The sequence below is a fragment of the Motacilla alba genome, chromosome 1A, assembly GCF_015832195.1.
Source record: "Motacilla alba alba isolate MOTALB_02 chromosome 1A, Motacilla_alba_V1.0_pri, whole genome shotgun sequence".
Taxonomy (NCBI): domain Eukaryota; kingdom Metazoa; phylum Chordata; class Aves; order Passeriformes; family Motacillidae; genus Motacilla; species Motacilla alba.
This window is the reverse complement of record NC_052031.1, coordinates 66,249,068-66,271,126: the sequence shown is the minus strand read 5'-3', so window position 1 is coordinate 66,271,126 and position 22,059 is coordinate 66,249,068. Positions and strand designations below refer to the sequence as shown.

The 22,059-nt window shown below is 46.8% G+C and overlaps 1 protein-coding gene across 2 annotated transcripts in view; it reads right to left on the bottom strand.

Annotated features, from left to right (window-relative positions):
- Window positions 1–16,013, bottom strand: part of B4GALNT3 (beta-1,4-N-acetyl-galactosaminyltransferase 3) — a 67,407-nt gene extending 51,394 nt beyond the window's left edge. The window contains exon 1 of one of the 2 annotated variants that reach the window (XM_038154100.1): window positions 15,727–16,013. Coding sequence is in view for 1 of the 2 variants with exons in the window: in XM_038154099.1 (XP_038010027.1) it covers window positions 14,929–15,070 (142 nt within the window). In the remaining variant the exon portion in view is untranslated. Of the gene's footprint in view, window positions 1–14,928; window positions 15,128–15,726 lie in introns of those variants that run through there. The other variant, XM_038154099.1, reaches the window with a different exon arrangement.
- Window positions 16,014–22,059: the final 6,046 nt, after the last annotated feature.

The following is a 22,059-nucleotide window of genomic DNA, read 5'->3' as shown; positions in this document are numbered from 1 at the left end:
TCAGACAGTACCATCATATCCACTTGAAATAATAATAGTATTTTTTTAAAATCTGGATTATTGACAAAGAAATGCGCACAGGGAATTGTATGGTTTCATTTAAGCCATATAGTGAAATGACAAATCCCAAGCACCCACAACAGACATAGCTGGTAAAACCTGAAAGCATTAAAGAAAAATGATAACTTATGTGCCTCCAACTGCACAAATGGATCTACCACATTCATGAGAAAAATCACTAAAGCCTCATGCCTCTGCCTTGGCCTGCCAAGGCGGCCAGGGCTGGACAAGGATTGTCCTGAGTGTTTGCTACAAGTGCAATGTGGCTCAAATGCTTTACACCCCACTATAAACACTTTCTCTCATTCTCTCTTTTCTTTTTTTTTTTTTTTTTTAACTTGTATATGCTTGCTCTGGGAGTTTTCCCCATCAAGCACTGCCTGATTTGAGAACCAGCCCAGTATCAAACACGTGAGCTGTCCTCCTTCTGGGGGCTTCTACCCTCAGCCAAGCAATGTATGAAGCTCCACTCTCCCAAAAAGCTTTCCAGTGACTAAAGCCTTAAGGTGCCTTTTAATTTCACTCAACAATTAGAGAAATACACCCCAATCTAACACCAGGGGATACATGGAAAGAGTAGCAGGTCACCCACTCGAACCACTCCAGTTTTGGGGTCTGAGACAAGAATTGTAAACAGTCTGCTGAACCCAAGAAAGGCATCTCTGTGAATTTTAGCAGCTTAACTTCAAGAAGAGATCTCTGCAGACCTTATAAATGCCCAGCTTTCCAGAGGGGACGCAGCAAAATATTGCAGTGGTGGATTTTAAACAAACTGGCTGCAGAGCTGAATTTAGCACAGGGACATTGGGGCACCCTCCAAGTCATACTCCAGCCTTCCTTCACTGCCCAAGTGCTGGCAATGCATGCTGTTCCAGCTTCAGGGAAGCACCAGTCCCTTCCCAAAGCCTTCTCCAGGGCAGAGAGGGAACCCCCACTGCACACTGCCTAAAGCACTTGATGTCACCTAGCATCTTCCCAGCAACTCTGCAGGGCCCTGGGCAGGAATGCTCACAGCCTGACTGGAGCCCAGAGCTGCAGCTGGAACACAGGCTCCTCCTGGGCAGCCTCAGCAGGCCATTGCAAGTGGCTGTCTGGTTAGAAATTTGTCTTTTGGCCAATAGTCAGCATCAAAACAGGGCTCAGCAAGGGGGAGGAAACATGGAAAAAGCACTTTACCCACTTCTCAGTAAATGATGATCACGAAGGGCAAGGAGGTCACTCTCATTGTAACCAGCAAGTGCAGGAAAAAGCCACTTTTCTATCACAGAACAGAACTCATCTAGGAAAAGGCAAGTGCATCCTCTCAGGCTTGTGAGCTGAAGTGACACAAATGCCTTAAGGCCCCGGCCCAGCAGCATCACTGGCCCACAGAATTGCTCCATCCCCAGTCCTCCTGCACTCCCACTGCCAGCACACAGAGCCAGGAGCATGGGGTGCCAGCACCAGGAAAAAATCCTCTACTAGGACTTGCCAGATTTGTGTGAGGGGTGAAGAGCAGGACACAGCTGCCTTCTTCCCCAGCCTGTGGTGAGAGAAAGTGGTGCTTTCTTCACCTTGCTGGCTTTCAGACAAATAAACCCTTTCCAGCAGAAACAGCAGCCCTGAGCAGGTCCTCTTGCAGCTGTAGCAGGAGTATTTGCCCATGTATTTTATACTCAGCCTTTCTTCACCCATGCTAAAAATACCTTTATGTCCTTCACACAGACAGTCCTCACTCCACCTCCAGCAGGAAAGTGAAGCCAGAGAGCCACCTGACAATTTTGTTTCCTTTACTTCACCAGCATGAAACCACGGAGGAGGGAGGCACCTGTGCCTAGGGCTGAGACAGGAGCAAGGGGGGACCCTGTCATACCACATCCCCTGTCATCCCCTCCAGTTCCTGGAGCTCTTTCTCTTCCCTGTCCAGCTAAAGTGATGGAGACCTGGTAGAGGGCTGGCACACATCATCTGTACACACTTCCAGATACAGAGAGGCCACTTTCCAAGTTGGCTGGTCAAATGCAGAAGACAGCTAGTGCAGCTATCCCAGCTGCTCCCATTTCTCTGCTATTTGCAGGAAAAGGGGAGTTTCACATCCCTTTCACCAGGAACAGTCATCAGACAGACTGTGAACATGCTTTCCTCCTTTCTTCTTTCTGCAGCTGGCCCAGCTTTCCCTAGAAGCAGCGCCCACCACCCATTGCAGACAAAACCCAAACTCCAATGCAAACCATGTTAACATTTACTCTGACCTTTTTTTAGGCTGTCAAGAGGTGCTCATTTTGCTCCACCACACCCCTGGTGTCCCCCAGACTGCCTCCTCCAGAGCTGTCCCCCTTGGTAGCTCTCCCTGCAATGGTCACACTTTGCCATTGTGCTGCCCTGGCACCTACTGCAGACAGCTCTATCCAAGGGCCTTGGAAAATGGAATAGGGTTTAAAGACCAAGTCCTCACCTCAGCTGCATTCTTCCACTCTCTTTTTTTTTTGCCCTGGGCTGTGCAGTTCAGGCAAGTGCAATGAACGGGAAAGGCCAGAGGTGAGATCTGTATTCTGGGGGTCCAGACAAGTTCCTGCCCCTGCTTTACACACAATAGCAGAGTTGGTTCACAAAAGGCAGGGTGGCAGCATGCCTGGGGAAGCCAAACCAGCAGGGCTGCTCCAGCAGGGCAGGCTGGGCCCCACAGAATAATGAAACAAGAGGCTCTCCCCTTGCAGTGAACGCATTTGGAGCCCAGTGAATGCTTTTTCATTCATGAACATTAAGTATTTTAAAAGAATAAATACCAATTGTCACTGACACCTTTGACATAGAGCCTAATTGAGGTGTGGGAGGTCAAAGCAGCTTGTTCCAAAGCCTTGGCTGTTCAGCAGCAGAGACAAGGCTGGTCTACATCTCTGTTCACCCAAACATGTGCTGTAACCACCAGGCCACGGCCCCTCCTGCAGGCCACCCTGCAACACAGAACAAACAAGCTCTCATTGAGGGTGGACAGCTACTGGGGACAGTGAAATCTCTAGCAGCTTGTTCTGGCAGGGTGGCAGTGGTGAATAGACACTAATTTTCTTAGGGCAGCCAAACCCCTCATTTGCCCAGAAAACCTTTCCACAAGCGAGGATACGCCTGAAGCTCTGAAAGACCCCAGGAGCAAGAGCTGGCCTCCCCAGCTGTTTATATGACATTCAAAAGGAGAACAAGAGTTCTGAGAACCAGGATTTCCTACCACATCCCGGGACTATCCTGGAAATACCCTGCTCTCCCAACTGCTTCAGCATCCAGGGCAAGGCATCCCCACCCTGGCGGGGAACCCTCCCAGAAGGCAGCAGGCACGCAGGGTGCTCCGTGTGGAGAGATTTAAGAGCCTTTTCCTCTCTACCCCGCCAGGCCCAGCTGGGTCAGACACAGCACTTGGCAAGAGAAGAGCTCCCTGCTAATTTTAGCCTTTGGCTCTCCACCCAGCTCAGCTGCTGTGGAAAGCTGGGCAGCACCGAGGTGAGGGCTGCAAGCGGGCAGGGCGTGCCACACTGATGGGGCTGAAGCAAATCCCTCCCCATCGCTGAGAGATGGAGCCAGGACAAACTGCAGCTCCCAGGGGATCTCTGGGAGCTCTCTGCATTCTCGTTCTGCCCAGAGGAATAACTCAGGCTGCAAACCTGCAACAGGATCCCACGAGTTTTACACACTTTGGGACGGTCCTGGAGGTGGTGCACCTTGGATGCCAGTGTGCCATGCTGAAGCATCAACACTGCTCATAGGAGAGCCTGGTCTGGCTCCTTCCCATAATGGTCCCTTCTCCTGCATGCTGCCTACCACAGAATCCTCACCTAAGGATGGGATGCCTTCCCTGCTGAGTCAGCAACACTGCAGTCCCTGCTGTGTGAATCAGTGCTCGGGTGGGAGATGAGCAGGGAGAATTTCCCCGTGTCCGGATGCAAACTTGCACTGGTTCCAGCAAACAACACCTATCCTTCTGTGTAAAAGGAAAACCCCCAAAAGGCATGGCAAGACAGGAAGGGGGCCCTGAGAATTATGAAAGGAGCAGAGGTAGCATGAATCTCAAATTCAGAGAGTTTCTGGATTAAACACTACCTGACCATGAACCATTGGACTATGTGCAAACCAAGCATCTTTTATTCAATTTTCACTGCATGTTGAGAAAAGGGACTTTACATCCTTTGTAAATAAGGAGGGATACATAAAAAATTCCTGACTATATTAGCAAATCTTTTCCTGCAGAAAAAACCAACAAAGTGCTGAGCATTTGTTTGACACTCAGGACAAACCAGGTAACCACATTCTGCCAATTAAGAGCAGCATCTGCAGCACTCTCAGAGCACAATGCCCTACACAGGGGAGCCAGGTGTCTCAACAGACACTAGCCACAGCAAAAAGCCATCATGCTACTGATTTTCAAGGCACCAAACACCCTTATGACACCAAATACATTCTCAACCATCCTAGAATTGCTTATGATTCCTACAAGCTTCTGTAACTTTTATCCCTGTATTTTCCTCCACCTCTTTTAAATCTAAAACATTGGTTTATTCTGTGCTTTCTGGTTTCTAACACCTCTCTTTTTGATCTCTGTTCCAGCATCTCTGCTCGACTGAAACCCCAAGTATTTCCTTCCAATGTAGCCTTCAGTTTCTTCCATGTGACAATATTTTAGGAACCATTGGCATTTTCTGATCACTCTGCTCTGACTCATGTCCCATTTTTGGCCACTCCTTACTTTTGTTAAAGAATTCCTGTCACCTGTACTTTCAAATGCTTCTTCTTCTGCTGGTTTTACCTTCCAGTTTTCTTTCTTCCTCTATTACTGCATGAGCTGCCAAACTTGTTAAAATGCTTCTTTCCCTCCTTGATCTGCCTATGTTGTGCATTAAATTCAAAAGAAAAGTTATAAGAAAAAGGTGAAAACAAAATTTACAAAGAATAAAGATTTAAAAACCAACCAAACAAAAAACCAACAACAACAAAAACCACCAAAAAACAAAACTACAACAAAAAACTCTAAAAGCAACAATAACAAAAAAAAAATAAATAAACAGGTCATGCCTTTTGGGAAGCATGGAGTTTTGGGGAAAAGCACTCAAGAAAGTGTACTGGAAGACCCAGAGTTAATTGGCAAAGCAAACACAATTTGCAAAGCAAAGGAAATCAGCCACATGGCTGGGGCTGATGGAATGCAGACAGTGATCAGACAGTTCAGACAAACTGAAATAATACTAGCCAGACTGAGGCAGGGTACAGCAGGAGTTCAAAGAGGGAATGCACCTTCCCCTGCCCCACCAGCACACAGGACTCACTTCCCCACTGCAGCAAGAGGTGCCAGGCAGTGAGATGTGCCTGGAAAAGCCTTGAGAGACCTGCAAGGAAGGGTGGTATGCTGGGAGGAACCACAAGTGCAGAGCTGTGCTAGCAACATCAGCACTTCTTCAGAGGAGCAGCAGGGATGAAGATGAGGGCTCAGAGAGAGGGGGGAAAGGAACAAGAAAGGTGGAAGCATTTATTAGCTGCAGGCTAGGTGCAGGTGAGCAGCGCCATGCCAGCAAGAGAGAAACTGCCAATGGATGAAAGGCACTGGCAAAAAAAGCAAATTGAAATCAGGCTCAATGATGACAATCTGAGCTCCACTACTGGAGCAGGTGAGCAATGTGAACAAGTAAATACAGATCATCACCTACAGCCAGTAATTCCATGGAAAAGGAAAACATCCATTACCAAGGTTAAATTCTGTCAAATTCTGGTCCCACAAAGGGTGTGCGATTCCCTGAAGAAAAAGTAACCAAAACAGCAGAGACAGAATTAGAATACATCTTTTCAAGTATAAATAAGCTCCCAACACAGCACAACAGGGAGCAGTATAACTGGCCTTCATTCAACTCATGCAACTTACAAAGTTCTTCCTGACTGAGGAAGCAGCTGAAAAAGAGCAGGATGAGGAATGGCCCTGGGAATTGGTGACAGAGACAGAGCAGCCAAGGCACATGGGCAAAAAAAGGTGATGAAACAAGCTCTGCTATGTTCCTCATCCCACAAACTAAGGACTGCTTAGGTCCTGATTAATTAAACACCTGTATAAAGAGGGTTTTGTCCCTGTCTGAGAGGGGAGAGGAGAATGATGGTTCACACCAAACCACTTCTGTGGCTTGAGGTGCTTACAGCTGGTGGTCCAGCCAGCACATGGAGACAAACCAAGCATCAACTTGGCAAAACCCTTTTCCACAAACCACTGTTCAGGCTTGTGTTTACCACTGAAAATCTTTCTAGAACCCATATGAATTTAGATCCATGCAGATACTTACATTGCTATTACATGGCTGATGGCATCTCTCATCTTTCCTTTGTGTCCCTACCTGCCCTCCCACAAAGAAGTGGGCAACCACTTGCCTTGCTGCTGGGGGACACCTCTGTTCTGCACACCCTTGGAACCTGAGGGCCTCAAAGCTGAGGGAGCTGTGGGTCAGCAGCCACAGTCCCTGTGGTTATAGGGCCCAGAACAGAAGGCAGCGAGGTGGCTCACAGCATGAGGCAATTATATGGCCAAGGATGGCTCTTTGGGAAGCTGGGATACCTGTGCCATGAAAGATGTGAGAGAAGGAAGAGGATAGGGGGGTGAAGGATTTCCTGGGGATCACATCATTCTGCTGCCTCCTGGGCTGCCCTCCACCTCCCCTCAGGTGCTTTAGGCTCCAGCCTCCTCCTCAGCCCGTGCCTGGGATTCCCTGGATGAGATGGTGCCTACAATATTCTGGGGAACAGGGAGGAGGAATGAGGTCCTTTGTGACCCCCAAACTGATGCAGTTCCCTGCAAACACTCAGCTCCCCACACTGAGCAGTGGTGCCCCCAGGCACACCCAGGGAGGTGAGGCTCAGCCTCCCTCTGGCCACTGTGCTGGCACAACAAAAGTCCCACAGAGGCTCCAGGTTCACCCTTGCTCTACCCTAGATTTAAAAACAAACCTTCTCACTGCCTTTTTGGTGTTGTTGTTCCCCTAACAAGAAAAAGAAGCAACACACGAGCTGGGAAAGAACTTAATAATGCCTTTGTTCTTAACCCCTTGGCTTGGATGTTACTTTGAATTTCCAAGTAGATGCAACTAACTACTCCCTCCCATTGGTGTGAGAGTGCAGACTGTGGGGGATAACTGCTGGTCACAGAATTCACTCTGACACAAGCACGCATTGATATTTTCAAGACATGGGAGAAGCCTCATTTTGCAATTGCTGTTTACTCCTTGTGTTAAAGCAGAAAATTATTACCGAGGCACACCTCTGGAAATTATACTTCAGTCAGGTTCGATGGAAAAACTTGGTTTGGGCAGATTGTTTTCCATCAAAAATGAAAAATAAACAAACAAAACACTCCCAACTGGCCTGCTTACAAGAAAACATGGACAGTGGCAGCTACTGCAGAGTGAGCTGCTGCAGCAGGTAATGGAGGCTATTAGCACAGGGTGGTCTGGACAGGATCTTCTCAGCCCATTATGAATTTTGTTCTGCAGCTCAGATGGGGTTAATAGCGCCCAGACATGACTACTGCCATTTTACAGAAAATTGCATTATGAAATATAAATAAAACTAATTTAGGAAGTCAAGTATTTACAAAAAGGGCTGCAGACAACTGGGCTCAAATGAGTGGCAGCACTGAGAAAACTGTCGGAGTTGCCATCACCAAATATATGGGCCAAGCCCACACAACTGACATAAATAAAAAGCCTCTTCAAGGAAGGTAAAGAGATTTCTTTGGAATGGCAGGAAAAAAAGGACACATATCATAAATGCAGATGATCCCCACTCCAAGAAAGCTCTACTAGGCATTTCTGTGGCATCACAGGCAATGACACAGATAAAATATTTTTACTGGTGAATGGAATACAACAGTATGTGACAATGAACTACTGTTCAGTGAGTGTGAATTTACACATTTCAGTGAAACACAGGCTGCTATGTAAGGCTACTAGTTCCTAATGCTCACAACTCAGAACACATGAGGAAAAGAAAGTAAAAACAATAACACATGCCTGTTATAGTCAAGCCTTTGATCTGTATTCAGTGTTTTTTACATTACTGACTAGCACTGGCTGTCAATTTCCAACTGATAAAAAACCAACCAAACAAAGAATATTTGAGCTGTCAGAAATTAACATCAAGGTCACTGGAGAAAGAAAGGAAAGCCCCATGGATTATTCAAAGGCCTGAGCCTTACCATTTGTATCTCTGATGGAAAATAGTGACACGGAAAAGGAAAAATAGCCCCAGACATGACAGTTTTGCCACGTAAGGGTATCAGACCTACACTGTAAAGTAATCTGGGACAGCTTAATCCCCTTCTTTTAGAAACTGGGAAAAAAAAACCCACATTGACCTCTTTTCCCCCCCTCAAAAAACCCCCAGAACAACTGAAATGGGAAATAGAGAATGCTGAAATAACTAAGCCTTAGGAAATCATAAAATCAGAATTAGTGATCTTTTGAGGGGCACTGATGCTTCAAGGGGACTCAAGTCCACCCAAAATCTTTGATGGTCTAAAATGATTCAACATCTTAAAGACTGACTACTTGAATATTATTATTCTGTGTAGTTGATTTAAATTATTTATTATGGCAACACTAATTATTTTCCTGTGATGTCTTAGGACAGGAATGGCAGCACAACCCCAGACCATCAAAGCATCTTAAAGCATCAGGAACTCTCTCCAGATCAGGAACATCAAAGGCCTTTGCACTTTGGCACGGGAAAGTCTTCTCAGGAAAACAGAAATACAGAGCAGCTCTGGTCAAGATCCCAGTGTACTCTGGCTTGGCTCATGACACATACAGGCTATGAATTTCTAACATCATGAAAAGGGTGAGTATCCAAGGCCCACATTCACAACTGTTTCCACCCAAGGCACACGGGTCTTTCTGAAATCTCACACCATATGTAAATCAGCCAGCTTATTTCCTTTTCTGGAAAGTCCTTCTCAGCTATTACTGCAAGTCTAAAAAAAAAAAGCAGTGGAATTGGGAAGTGACTGTAAGAGGCAACATCAGTGCAGAGCAAGAACAAATAGGAAAGGGAAAGGCAACAAAATATACAGATTCCTGAGGCTAGGAGGAACAACCTCATAATGACTGCATTCCCAACTGCCAGAACCTACAAGGCAGGCTCTGTCCTCAGGAGAGCATCCTGCCTTTCTCCATCCTGCAGGTGTCAGTAATTTCAAAACCACCAGGTGAAAGAGGATGTCCATCTTCCCTCACATCTGCCTGGACTTGCAGGTGGGAGAAGGCAGAGCTTCTCTGTTACAGCAGCCCACAGAAACCTCTCCAGGAGACAGCAGCATTCCTCTGCCATCATTCCTCTCCCCTACCCCTGTGGTGTGGGGGAGATGCACAGGAGGGCACCCCTGTGAGATCCAAGTTATTCTAATCCAATCCAAGTCATGACAGGAAGGTGTGTGCAGGAATACATGCTGTTCTGGCACACCACTGCATAAATCTGTCATAGTTAACATAAGTACATGAAGAGATGACACAAGAGTTTATTTATAAAGGTGGTATGTAATCTTGGCAAATTATTTGGGGATCTGCTGAGGCCAGACAAACTGCAGGGCAAGTTTCAAGAAAACAAACACCCGCCTGACTTGAAATCAAGTGGTGAAAAAGCACCAGGTTCTCAACCCACCTGCAGCACCTACCCCAGCAGCAGTGCAGGGATGTACTGGCCCAGGACAAACATGACACAGCCACCTGAGATCTGGGCTTCCCCACCTGCTGCATCAATGATCCTCCCAGGCAAGCTCCAGGGTGATCCACCTTGCTCCCTTGTAACCCTGGGCTCTCCCCTGGAGCCTGTGGGAGCAGTCTGTGCTGTGACCATGGGCCTGGGGATGCTGGCTCCCCTTACATACACCAGAGCAGGATGCCCCAGCACCTCTGGTCACCCTGACCCCCTGCCCCACCTGCAGGGCACATCCCTCCCCCCACAGCTGCAGGCCCACCATGGGCTTTAGGAATGGTGCTGCCCTGGGAGCAACGTGTGCTTCTAAGCACAGAACCACCACACGCAGGCTTCGTGGTACAGACACCCCCTTCAGGAGGGGGATAACAGCTTGCACAGAGAGGAAATACACACTCCAGACCCCACACGGCCCCATCTCTCCCCACGAGCACTGAGGAACCTTGGGGGCAATTAGCTCTGCAAGAGAGCGATACCGTGCGTGCCCAGGCAGGCGAGCCGGCGTGTGAGGGACTGCAAGAGCCAGCCCGTGAGCATGAGAATGAACCTGCAGGTGTGGGTGTGCTCCTCGGGGTGTGTGCGCGCACAGGCAAGAGGAGGAAGTTGCTACATTACATTAAATGTCCAGCTTCACCTTCCTGGCAGGCAATCTTCTCACACAAACACATTCACCTGCCCTTTGACATCAATATTCAGGCAACTTGCACTGCTCTTTAGTGGCCTGGATGCCTGAAGGTTAGAGCTCACGTGGTGCAGGCATAAGAAGCCAATGTTCTGGGAAAGCAAAGGGATACTGAAGATGTGCATACTGGAGAGTTGGAAGTCTTGCCATAAGGACTTCTTTATTTGTACATTTCCATGGTTTCTTCTGAACCCCTCCTATTTTCTACTTCAGAGAGTGGGAAGGTGCGCTCCTGAGTTAGCAAAGCAGCAGTCTGAAAACCTAAACTAGACACAAACCACTACCACAATCCAAGATAGGAAGATAACACACTCCCAGCGTTATTTACTCACAACAATCAAATGTGGAGGAACGGGGGTAGGTCAAAGGAGTTGGGAAGGGCAAGTTAAGAAAGGGGCTCCCAACTCCTTGTTCCTACAAGCTGCACCTTGCAGGATTCCAACCTGATCCTGAACACCTTCCCTGTGCCTGGCTCAGTGTGACACACTGAGCACAACCTGCAATAAAAGAAATCAGTGCAAATGATTTATAGACTCCTGAAATACCATGTTGCAGCAGAAAAAAAAACAGATTCTGCACTGCAATGGCTGGGAATGATCTCACCTCCAAGTTTCTTCAGGGATGGGGCTGTGTTTTCACTATGCTGACACAAGATTTTAGAGCAAAGAGGGATCATTGCACATGCTGCCTACAACCACAGCCCACTGCCACCAGCCTCACTCCCTCAGTCATACCCTTCTGCACAGGCGGGCAAGATGAGGCACTGCTGGGCACAGAAGAGAAAAACAGAGGGAGCAGGAGGAGTCGTCAGACCCACCACTTCTTCCATCCAAACAGCACTGCAGCAGCTATGGAAGTGGCAGTGCTTTGTGTTGAGGGTTTTCCCTGAGCAAAGACCCCTCCCTGCCCTGCATTACAGCAGTAAAGGCAGGATGCAGGATTTGCTCTCCAGACTTCTGTGTTTTCTCCCTCCCCAACACCTCATTCACCCTTTAAATAATAAAGTTTCCCCAACTCCAGCAGGAGCAAAGTGTGCTGTGTAGCAGCTCATAAAGATGAGGAAAACATTCCTAGTGGAGAGCCCACTCCAGAGAGGTTAGTGCCTGTCAGCAGCAGGAGTAAATAGACTGTCTCCAGCTCTCTGGGTTTCCCGGCAGGAAGGCAGTGTCCTGCCTGTTACAACTTGTTTTGGATGACAACAGGCCACATTCCACGTGAGGAAAAGTGTGCCCATCTTCAGCTCACAGCAGCCTGCTCACTTCTCTTCACTCAGCAGTAAACATGTTTAAGATTCCTATAAACACCTATTGAGCAGCAAACCAGCCAAACATGCTCAATTTAAAAAAAGAAAAAAGAACCAGAAGGCAAACCCCACAACAACAGAAACACCCTCCTACCCATGAGCAAACAGTCCTGCCAACAAGATTCCCTGGAAAGAATATGTAAGAGTATCACTTTAACACACTCACATCACAAGGAAAAAAAACCCAAGTTATTTTCCTTTAGCTGACCAACTACTCATTTCAGCATCACTTTCAAAGGAAAGCCATCACTCACAAGAGCCCATACTATCCTCTGTGCCTGTTCAGCCCTTCCCAACCTCCTTGAAAGCTCAACTTTCCATATCAACTTTGGCACACAGAAATCCCAAGCCATGGGGTACACCAGCCACGAGCCCTGCACCACTGGCTGATCCTTCACAACCTTTGACTTCAACATTACAGCCAAGTTTTCCTCATGCCAGAGACTCTCCCAGCACATGGTGATGAAGCATCACAAATGCCAGTGGATACTGATGATTACAGGATATTCTCCTGAACTCCTCATTCACTTTTATCCAAAGTATTTTATATGCTTGACTTTGCTGCACAGCAGAGCTGCAAACACCTCAAGAGAGAACAGTCAGGGCCCCAATTTTTAAGCATCACTTACTCCAACACCCATCCCTGTGCATCTGGCATCTGCTCTCTCCAGCACACACTGATCTGGGGGGTAAGAGAAGGAGAGGAGCATAAAGCTCAGGAGGATCCACCATGCCTGAAGAGTTGCTCTAAGACACAGACTTGAGAGCAGGGATGGTGCGGGGGCATCGGAGGGACTGTGCTCCATCTCATGTAGGGCTGAGAGGAAGAGTAATATTTTCTCCGAGTCCTTACAGCTTTGCAAGAGGGAGACTCACTTCTCTGGAAAGAGAAAAACAAACCTGGCTTTCCATACACAAGCTGTACTATAATGCCTTTTAGGGAGGCAAGAAGAAACTCCATTACAGGCAGAGGAGATGGAAACAGTGATCTCCTGTAGATCTTTCAACAACAACAGCTTTTTACCTTTCTGGCCCCAATGGAAGAGCCTTTTAGCCTTTTGTCTAGAAAAATTGCCCAATAAAGAGCTTTTGTATTTTATCATCAATAACTGGGAAGGCTGTTGCATCAGCCAAGTTGGGTGGCAGCTTTTGGTCGGTCCCAGGAGTGACTTACAATAGGGTTCCCACCTGGGACATGCAACAGACAACAATGCAGAAGCAAGGCAAAAACTATTAATTACTTGCAGAGTCACTCCCCCCTCTCAGCTTCCCAGGATCCCAGAAAGAGTCACCACATGGAGTCACAAACACAGCTATCCCTCTCCCCAAAGAAGAAAATATTACTTAGTTTTAACAGCCAAAAGAAAACAAATACTATTTGTCTTCTGCTCAGATTTCTGATTTCTCCTAAAACAAAACAGGCTTTTAGAGGCAGTATGCAAGAGGAAGGGTGGGGAAGGTCACAGATTAACCTTCCTCCTGTTAGCAGGTTCCAGGATTCTGGCTACAAGGCCAAGAAAACATGACACCAAGTGCCCGGTGTGACCACAGCCCCCTGTGATGCTGAGCCATGAGGAACTGCCTGCCGGAGAATTCTACCCTCCCACCCCTTCCCAGCAGCATTTAAATATCTCCTGTTTGCAACGAGCAGCAACGTCTTTAGTGGATTTGAGAGAACCTGGACTTGAATATAACGCAATTATTTTGTTCATGTTGTTTTAGTTGGTAGTAACTGCAGTCATCTCACTGTTTCCAGTTTCAGTCTTAAAACAGAATGACTTTTATAACAGAGATGTAAAAATAACCCTGTCTTAAAGCAAAGAGGAAGAACCCAATTCACTAGGAAAGTTGCTTTCTCCTGCACATCCCTGCTGTCCCCATGCTCTCAGCCCATTTCTCCCTCCTCCTCCTCCTTCTCCCTCTGCATTGCTGGCAGTGAAAGGACCATCAGCTGTGCAACTCCAAACACCTGACTCAGCCCCTCTCTCTTCATATCCACTATTTTAAACACTTCTCAGTTGTTTTCTCCCTTGCTTCTACACAAGCCCTCGGCCCACCTGTACAAATCTTCTCTAAGCATTTTTGGTGGGGTTTCGCCAAAGTGATGAACAGTAAAAGGCATAGTGAGATTGCATGAAAGATGTAATACAAAATAGGCTCATAGGGCAATTAATTTTCTCATTCCACCGAGCATAAAAAGAGGATTATACTAGAGGATTTATCCTAGCCAAAAAAATCAGATCTGTTACACTACTGGAACATAAATATGTGTTTTTAGCCTTAATATCATGCGTAATACAGAACAAATACACAAGCTGAAGTCCTGTAATGGACTTTGTAGACGTGCATGGTGCTCCTTGCACAGCCAGAGTCCAAAGCTTTAAGACTGAAACAAAGCCTGACTCGTGGGAGTAAAAATTAGGAGGTTTATAACACGTATGAAAGGACTAATAGACTGGAAAGTATCAATAATTAAACACTAACATGTAATTGAACGTACTTCCAAATTAGATTAGTACCAAGTACTGATATTGTTTAACAAACAGCAGGAATATCACAGGCTTTTGCAAAACCGTGAGCCATTAAAACTTTTCTGCAATTCAAAAAAGAGAAGCGCAAAAAGCCACACGCCACCGACAGAATTTCCCTCTATTCCAGAAAGCAAAGCGCAGCTCTTTGCGCTTTGCCTGAGCCCTGCTGTACTCCCGGAAAGTTTGCACGGAGCGATCCCGTTAGCGGGCGGGCAGCGCGCCTCTCCCGGGCGTGCATTCCCTCCTGCTCGGCAGCGCTTCTCCTCGCATCAAAGCCGCATTCAAAGCATCTCCGCTGACTTCGCACCAACAACGAGAGACGTCTCCAAGCCGTGGCTCCGGGCTCCATAGCTCCAGCACGGTCAGATTTAGGTAGGTCTCCCAGCAGAGAGGGGGTGAGAGCCAAAAGGCAGGCAGGCCAAAAGCAGGGAAGGGAAGCCCCAGCGCCCGGCCGCTCCCGGGGGCCAAAGCCCCGCTCCGACCCCAGCGGCTGCGCTCCCCTCCGGCCTGGAAAGGGGGCACCGCACGGGCTCCAGGGGACCGCGGGGTGCCCGGGCTGCGAAGGACGGGACCCTCCGGGGCTGCGAAGGACGGGACCCCCGCTCCCTCCCCTCCCCTCCCCTCCCCTCCGCCCGGGGCTCACTCACTGCGCTCCGGGGCAGCCCCTCCGCCGGCCGCCGCCACCAGCTCCAGGTAGGCGGCCCAGAGCCCGAGGGCGAGCGCGCCCAGGGCCAGCAGCAGCCGCAGCTGCCTCCGGCGCCGCAGCCGCGCCAGCAGCCGGCCCCGCATGGCGCCGCTCAGGGCGCCGGGCCCCCGCCGCCCCGGGCCATGGCTCCGGCCGCAGGACCCCGCCGCTCCGGCCTCACGGCCCCGCCGCTCCCGCCCTGCGCGGCGCGGGGCGGGCCCAGGTGCGCGGCGCCCGCCCCCGCGGCAGCCCCGGCCCCGCTCCCCGCACCTGCCCCCGCCCCGCGGGGCCATGCCCCGGGCAGCGCCGCCGGGGGGCTCCGCTCCCGCCCGGGCCGCTGAAAGCCGCCTCGGCGGCCGAGGAAGCTCCGAACCCCCCTCACAGCCGCTCTCCGCGGGGCGTGCCGCCGGTGGAGGACCGGGATGATCACTCATCTGCAGGGAGGGAAGGGGAAGGAGAGGGGACGGTTCAAATTCACGCTGGTGCGACGCACAGCTGAGCCCATTTGAACGTGTCGTTCGTTCACCTGGTGCAACAGGTGTATGTACTTGGAAGTGCATGGCTCGGTGAGGAGGAAGAGGGCCGATGGAGCTCCAAACCTGCTTTCTGAAGCAGCTGAGCAGATGCGATGTTACGTCGTCAGACCCCTCAGCGAGAGGATGTCAGAGGCGTACAGAAACACCAGGACCTTCCCTGGATGAAACTGCTGCTTCGCTACATGTCCCAAGCACTCTTTTGAAGTGACTTTCAGAGTCCTCACCATGCTGTAGGTTTCATTCACATCGCCAAGCTGTCTTGGAGGCTGCAAACTGAATTCCTCCTCGGTGAAGGAAAATGGGAGACTCCATCTTGCGTGTACATCATGTATCCAACTGGAGAGCTAGTCCAGAGCTGCCCCTTTCCGAAAAGGGAATGTTGTGATGTGGGTGTTGGGTCATTGGTGGCGACTGTTTTCCTTCACAGCTCCACTCCTGCCTAGATGTAGTCCGTGTACTCTGCAGGACCATGAACAGAAACTCTCAGGCTGAAGTTGGTTTTTAAAATTAATTAAATGGTGATACTCTTTTTCTTTTTATTGAGACCCCTATTTAGAACTAGCCTTCTTAATTGTGAGGCTGTGCAAAAGGACGCTTGCTGTTCTTTAGCTTTAAAAATGTGCCAAAAGCCTTTTAAATGACATAGAGGGACTCAGAACAGTGGTGTGAGTCCCAGCAGGGACAGGCTGACACTTGCAGACTGCTGGCACTGGTTTGGGAGCTGCAGCAGCATCCGTAGTCCCGGGCACCAAATACTGAACAGCACATCCCCAGCATCCAGGCAGCACCAAGAAATATTGCTATCACCTGTCATACAACTGGGATGGACCAAGGGACCAGAGGTCTCCTTTATATGAATGTCTCACAAAGGTTTCAGAGCCATCTCCCTTCAGCTCTGTGCTGAAGATGTTTCTCTTGCTCAGGGAAAGCACAGCCAGAGGGTTTGTCCCCCATGGCAAAGCTGAAAAGACTTTTTTTCTCAAGCTGGAAACAAAACCCATGGTGGGGGAGCCTGGTGAGTGGCTCTGTCCTTGGACTTCCCCACCCTACCTGGGACAAGGTCCATGGTGCAGCTTTGGAGGATGCACTGCTTGTGTTCTTCCTACTCTATTTGAGGCCACAGATGCACATCCATCATCCAGGCTTGAGTAATGGGGGATAATCCCTCCGGTATAAACAGAAAGAGCTGCCAATAGCCAGACACCACCAGTACACACACAACTAAAAATGGGAAACTGTCTGCACTTTAATAATTACAAGTCAGGACTCTCATGAGGGCAGGACGCTGTTAAGAGTTTTTTGGTGGTGTGTTAGTTTGAGGTTTATCCAGCATGAGAGAAATAAACCAAATTTTTATACATGTTCCAAAAAAAGGCAGAAAATACTAAGAAAAGTGTGTAATAAATACAGATCTAAATTTAACTTTGTTTACCATTTAAAGAATGAGAATTGAATGATGTATTCTTAGCAGAAAGTTTTCTGCATTTCTTAAATGAACAGCCTTATGCTTGAAAAATAACAACTGCACTTTGCTGCATATTAGAATAAGTAATGACATTTTTCTCTTGAACATCGTACAACAATGGAGGGAAGGGAAAAATGAAAGTAAAGACTAACAGTAGAATTGTCAACTTCTAAAGAAACAAGGTTCATGGTGGAACTGTGCTGTGATACAGAAAACCTCTTGTCTCTGGAGAAAAAGCTTAAGGAAATGACTATGCCATGGTCATATCTGTTAACAATACAGCTACAGCAGAACAGTATTAAGGAACAAAATTAATCTGAATGAGTAATAAAAAGTGAAGTCCTAAACTTCAAGAGCTCTGCACTATACTTAAAAATAACTTATTTTGGACCACTTATTCATTGCAGAAAGAACAGATATTCAGGAATAAGATTCTGGCAGTGATGTTCAAAACCACCTCACGTAACTGTTTTTATCTCAAGTCTACTAGCAGTCTTACAGTCTCAGGCATCCCGAGTCACAGGAGCTTGTGCCCAGCCCTCCGCCTCTGTCACCCTCACAGCGTGCAGTGTGCTGGGGTGGCAATGGCTGTGCCATGGCAGCTCGAGCTGGGGTCAGCCCTTCAGGGACAGTAAAGCAGGTGAGCTGGAGGTGGTGAGACAGGAATAGGGCCTGTGGGGTGTGGAGGTGACTCCCAACAGGAGCTGACACTGCCTGATGGACCATCCTTGGATACTGGACATTGCTGCTGGCTTCAGGACACAGCTCTCCCAGCCTACCCTGAATACCCACTTCAAAGAAACTGACTCTTTGCCAGAGGAGCCAACAGGGGTGTTTTTTGGCTTTGTTTGAGCTGCTGTTTCTTTTCTATATTGGCTATGCTCCCTCATGATAAAAGCAGCCTTTGATACAAGTGCAGCACTTAATGTGCATCTCCTGTTCCTCCTGGCTCACCCCTCTCTAGATACATCTCTGAGCATCTCTGCTTCTTATGTTTTTGCTTCTAGTTATCTAACAGCTGTTTCTCTGTTCTGGAAATCACTTTTAGCTCCATGCCAACATTGTTTCTCTGTAGCCTCCCCAAAGGTTCAATTATCTGCCACTTGCTCCTTCCCTTCTTTCTTCTTGTGCAATTTTCAATACTAATTACAAGTTCCACACCAAAGATACCCAACTGTCCCCAGACTTCACCACGCTGGTGGCTCCATACTCCTCTTCCTGACCTCAGCTGTGCTCTGAAGCACAAACAATGACTTCATCTCAACATTCTTCATTGAAATGGCTCAAAGGCAGAAGTATTTCTAAGAAGAATAAGCAGTTTCTGAAGACACAGCTCCCCATTATTTCTCTTTTTGGCGCCTCAAGATTTGCTTGGGCTCTAAAAGGATTACTAGCTGAGCAATCCCAAAAAAAATCCCTGTCAATGCTGCAGTTGAACATCACTGTAAGGGAGTCAGTGCAGCCCCATAATTACCAACCTAGCAGCAGAAGGACCTCCTTGCTCAGTTAAGGGGTGCTGATACAGGGGGTTGTGCTACCATGGTCATATTTTACTGGTGCAGTAAGGTAGAAAAATTATAAAAGAAAGGCCTCACAAAGTCAGGTCTGCTCTGTTATATCCGTGGCTAGCCTTGTCAAGCCGGCAGCTTGCAAATTCCCATGTGAAAGCAATCCTGGTGTGAATGCTTCATTAATATAACAACCTCTTCCTGGGTGAAAAACAAGTAGCACCTGCATGAACATTAAATCTATCCCTTGAGAACCAGTGAAGAAAATATGTAAACAATTTAAGAGGAGATTTGATGGATAAGTAAAATATCTTTTGCTAACCAATAAATTGGCAAGAAAGCTCCTAACCAATTGGAGTCCCACACAAGGTTTGTAAAACTGCATAAAAATGAGTCCCACACAAGGTCTGTAAAACTGTCTAAAAATGAGGTAAGTGAATAAAGAGGCTTTTTCCACCATGAAGAAAATGGAGTCTCGTGGGTTTTACTCTGATATTTTACCAATACAATTAACACTGCCAGCATTTGTATGGTGTGGCCTGGGCTGGGGTTTGTGATTTCCTCTTGCTGCACTCACAGCCATGACTTGACTGACAGGATCAGGATCCCATGGCTCTCCTACAACTTGGCTGTCTGGGTGGAAAGCCTCATCCATGATTGTGTCTTTTCACTGTGTAACTCCTTCGTTAGCTTGGAAGTCCCCACTGTCCAGATAAAGTTTCATGGAAATGGTTGCCCTTCCTTTTCAGCTGGCAAGAGGTCACATTTTCACATGATCTTGATCCAGTGCTCCAGGAACATCTCCTGATTGCAGGACCTGCCCCAGGATTTGACCTAAATTGCTTTCTGCACATCAGAACCATCTCTTGATATCTAGAACACACACTTGCATTTCCTGAAAAATATTTTTCTATACTTTAAGCTGAGAACTTTCAAGAGACTTTGCAGGCTTTAGATATTGATAATAATGGAAGATGAACACATGTATTTGATAATTTGGGAAATTCATGTTTTCAATCTAGTCTTGCATAATTTCTTCCTTCCCCTGTCTTAAACATAATATTTGGTTGACATTAAGTGACTGGGCTCATCATCCTTGCTTTTCAAGAAGTCCCAAAGATGCATCATAGTCACGTTATCAGAGATATTACAGACCACAAAGATGAGCAGCATTCCCTGTAGACATCCATCCATCCACCCAAGCTAGGACTGAAGAGGAAAAACTGTAGTACTGGATGGTTAGAAGTGACACCATACTGAGAGAAATGTTTTCAGTAAAAGAAAAGCAATTTGATCTCTGAATCAATACAGGAGCATTGGGCACATCCCAGACGTGCCTCACCAAGGTAAATCCTGAGCTTTTTATTAGAATCAAACCCATTTCAAGAGTAAATCCCTTCATACCCGTGCAGTTAATAATTGTCTTGCTTTAACATTGAAGCACTTCTGTGTTAAAAGCCCTTATGGGTTTTCTGAATAAACCCAAATAATCTGTAGTTACACATCTGTCCCCAGCCCAACAGCATCACAATTCTTAAAATATGCAATTTAGTCAGGCTAAGTGAACAGTCAGCCCTATTGAGGGCTCTGTTTTTCAAGCTGTATTCTAGAGCTTGCTTGAAGGGCAGCCACTCTACCCCCCCATTCAAAGATGCCCTTTCTCCAACAGTTCACTTGGTGCTAAATGGGAGATACCAGAAGTCCACTACACTCCTCTCAAACACTTCAGTCATAGCAGAAATGATTCCTGCCAGTGGGTTAAATATTGGTTACCTCTGATGGCCTGCCTTGGACAGTAGGTTCTTAATTTGATGCAACCTAAGAACCCAAACTTGGCTCTTTTTGTCTAAAACCTTACAAAGGCAGCAAACAAAAGGAATCACTGCAGCTCCCACCACTCACACTTTCTACACTGTGTCCAAGAATGTTTTGGTGCATAATCCCAACCTGCAGGCTAAAAAATGTGTATACTTCTACAGCTAGACTTGCACATTTAAGGAAAACTCTTTAGGGAGTAAAGAGTTACAATTTAAAGCAACTGGAAAACAGAAAAGCAAAATATTGCAGAAAGATTAGAAAGAAAACTGTCCATAACCTACTCATGACCCATGATACCACTTTGAACAGGGACAAACAGGACACCTTTAATAGGATTTTGACTGAGCAGGCAAAAACACATTCTAGAACATCAAATTAAATGTGTTTCTGAGCTTTAATTAAAAGTATGAACAACACCCTTTTGCATTAGTATGAACAGATCCACCAGAACAAAGAACACAGGCATGCTGCTCCCAGCTAGACTCAAAAATACTATCTGATTATCAAAGAATTCCTGGCCTTCATAGAAACATTTCAATTCCAGAACATCAGGCTGCCCAGAGAGTCCATCTACAGTGGTAAAATGTGTGTTTCTGAAGTGATAATCCTATTTACATAAGCAATTTAAGTACAGACACTGCATACAAGCATATGCTATATTACTGTTTAGACTTATTCTAACACCTATGAGAAGTGTTGGTCTGCCTGAGCACAGTCACAGCATCAATCCACCTGGGAATTACTGCAGATTGTGATACAGGAAGATGAGGAGAGATTATTTTTATTTTGGTTTGGTTTTGTTTTACCTTGTGTAACCTTGTGTGCAGAGTTAGCTGACACACCATGTCCCTATAATTAAAGCAACTGCATGAAAACTAAAAAAACTCCAACAAATACTGCATATAAATACATCACAGGTTTGAAGCCAGAAGGAACCACTAAATTATTTCCTGTTAGCTCATGTCATTATATTTCATTAATTCTCTAATGGGTCAAACCCAGTAACTTGTTTTAATAAGTTAACAGAGGTGAAGTAATTTTTTGATTTGAAGATAGAGATGGAGAATTTGATACCTCCACACCTAGTTTGTTACAGTAAGGGGGAAAAGCACTATCTCCCTGCTAAAAATGTATGCCTTTTTTAATGTACTTCAGGTTCAGGCTACTTGTTATTGCTCAGTATTGCCCTGCTAGGACAGAGAGGCCTTTGGTAGGTTTTTTGTCTTCAAGAGACAGATAATAACCTGTCATCTTAATGCAAGACAAAATGAGCTCTTACACAACCTTTTCTCTTCCTCTGAATCATCTGTGGTTCTGTGCCTTAACTAATATTTCAACATTCCTCCTGAAAAGTAGGCACTCCTTTCCTTACTTAAATGAAGCTACACAACAATGAGGTTTCCCCTGCTCCTCATTTTTCTCCTAGTTATGCAAGAGATATTTCAGTATCTGGGCTCCCAATAAGAACATTTGTCCAGTAACATTTAATCCTGTAGTATACTCTCTCTAATCTTAGAAGCAGACATTTTGCAAATCTTTCAGATTCTGTCCTCCTACACTCATAACCTGGCATTAGCTGTATTGAAATGACACAAATCACACATTACTAACCTCAATTATCAAAAAAGCTAATCTATCCTTGGAGTAAATGCTATTTTTTGATTTCTATCCCAAAAATTGTAGGAAAAAGAAATGAGTAATTAAGGTAGTGGAACTTCTCCCAGCAATAATGCTTTGTTGACATTTTAAAGGGTAGCTGTAGGAAA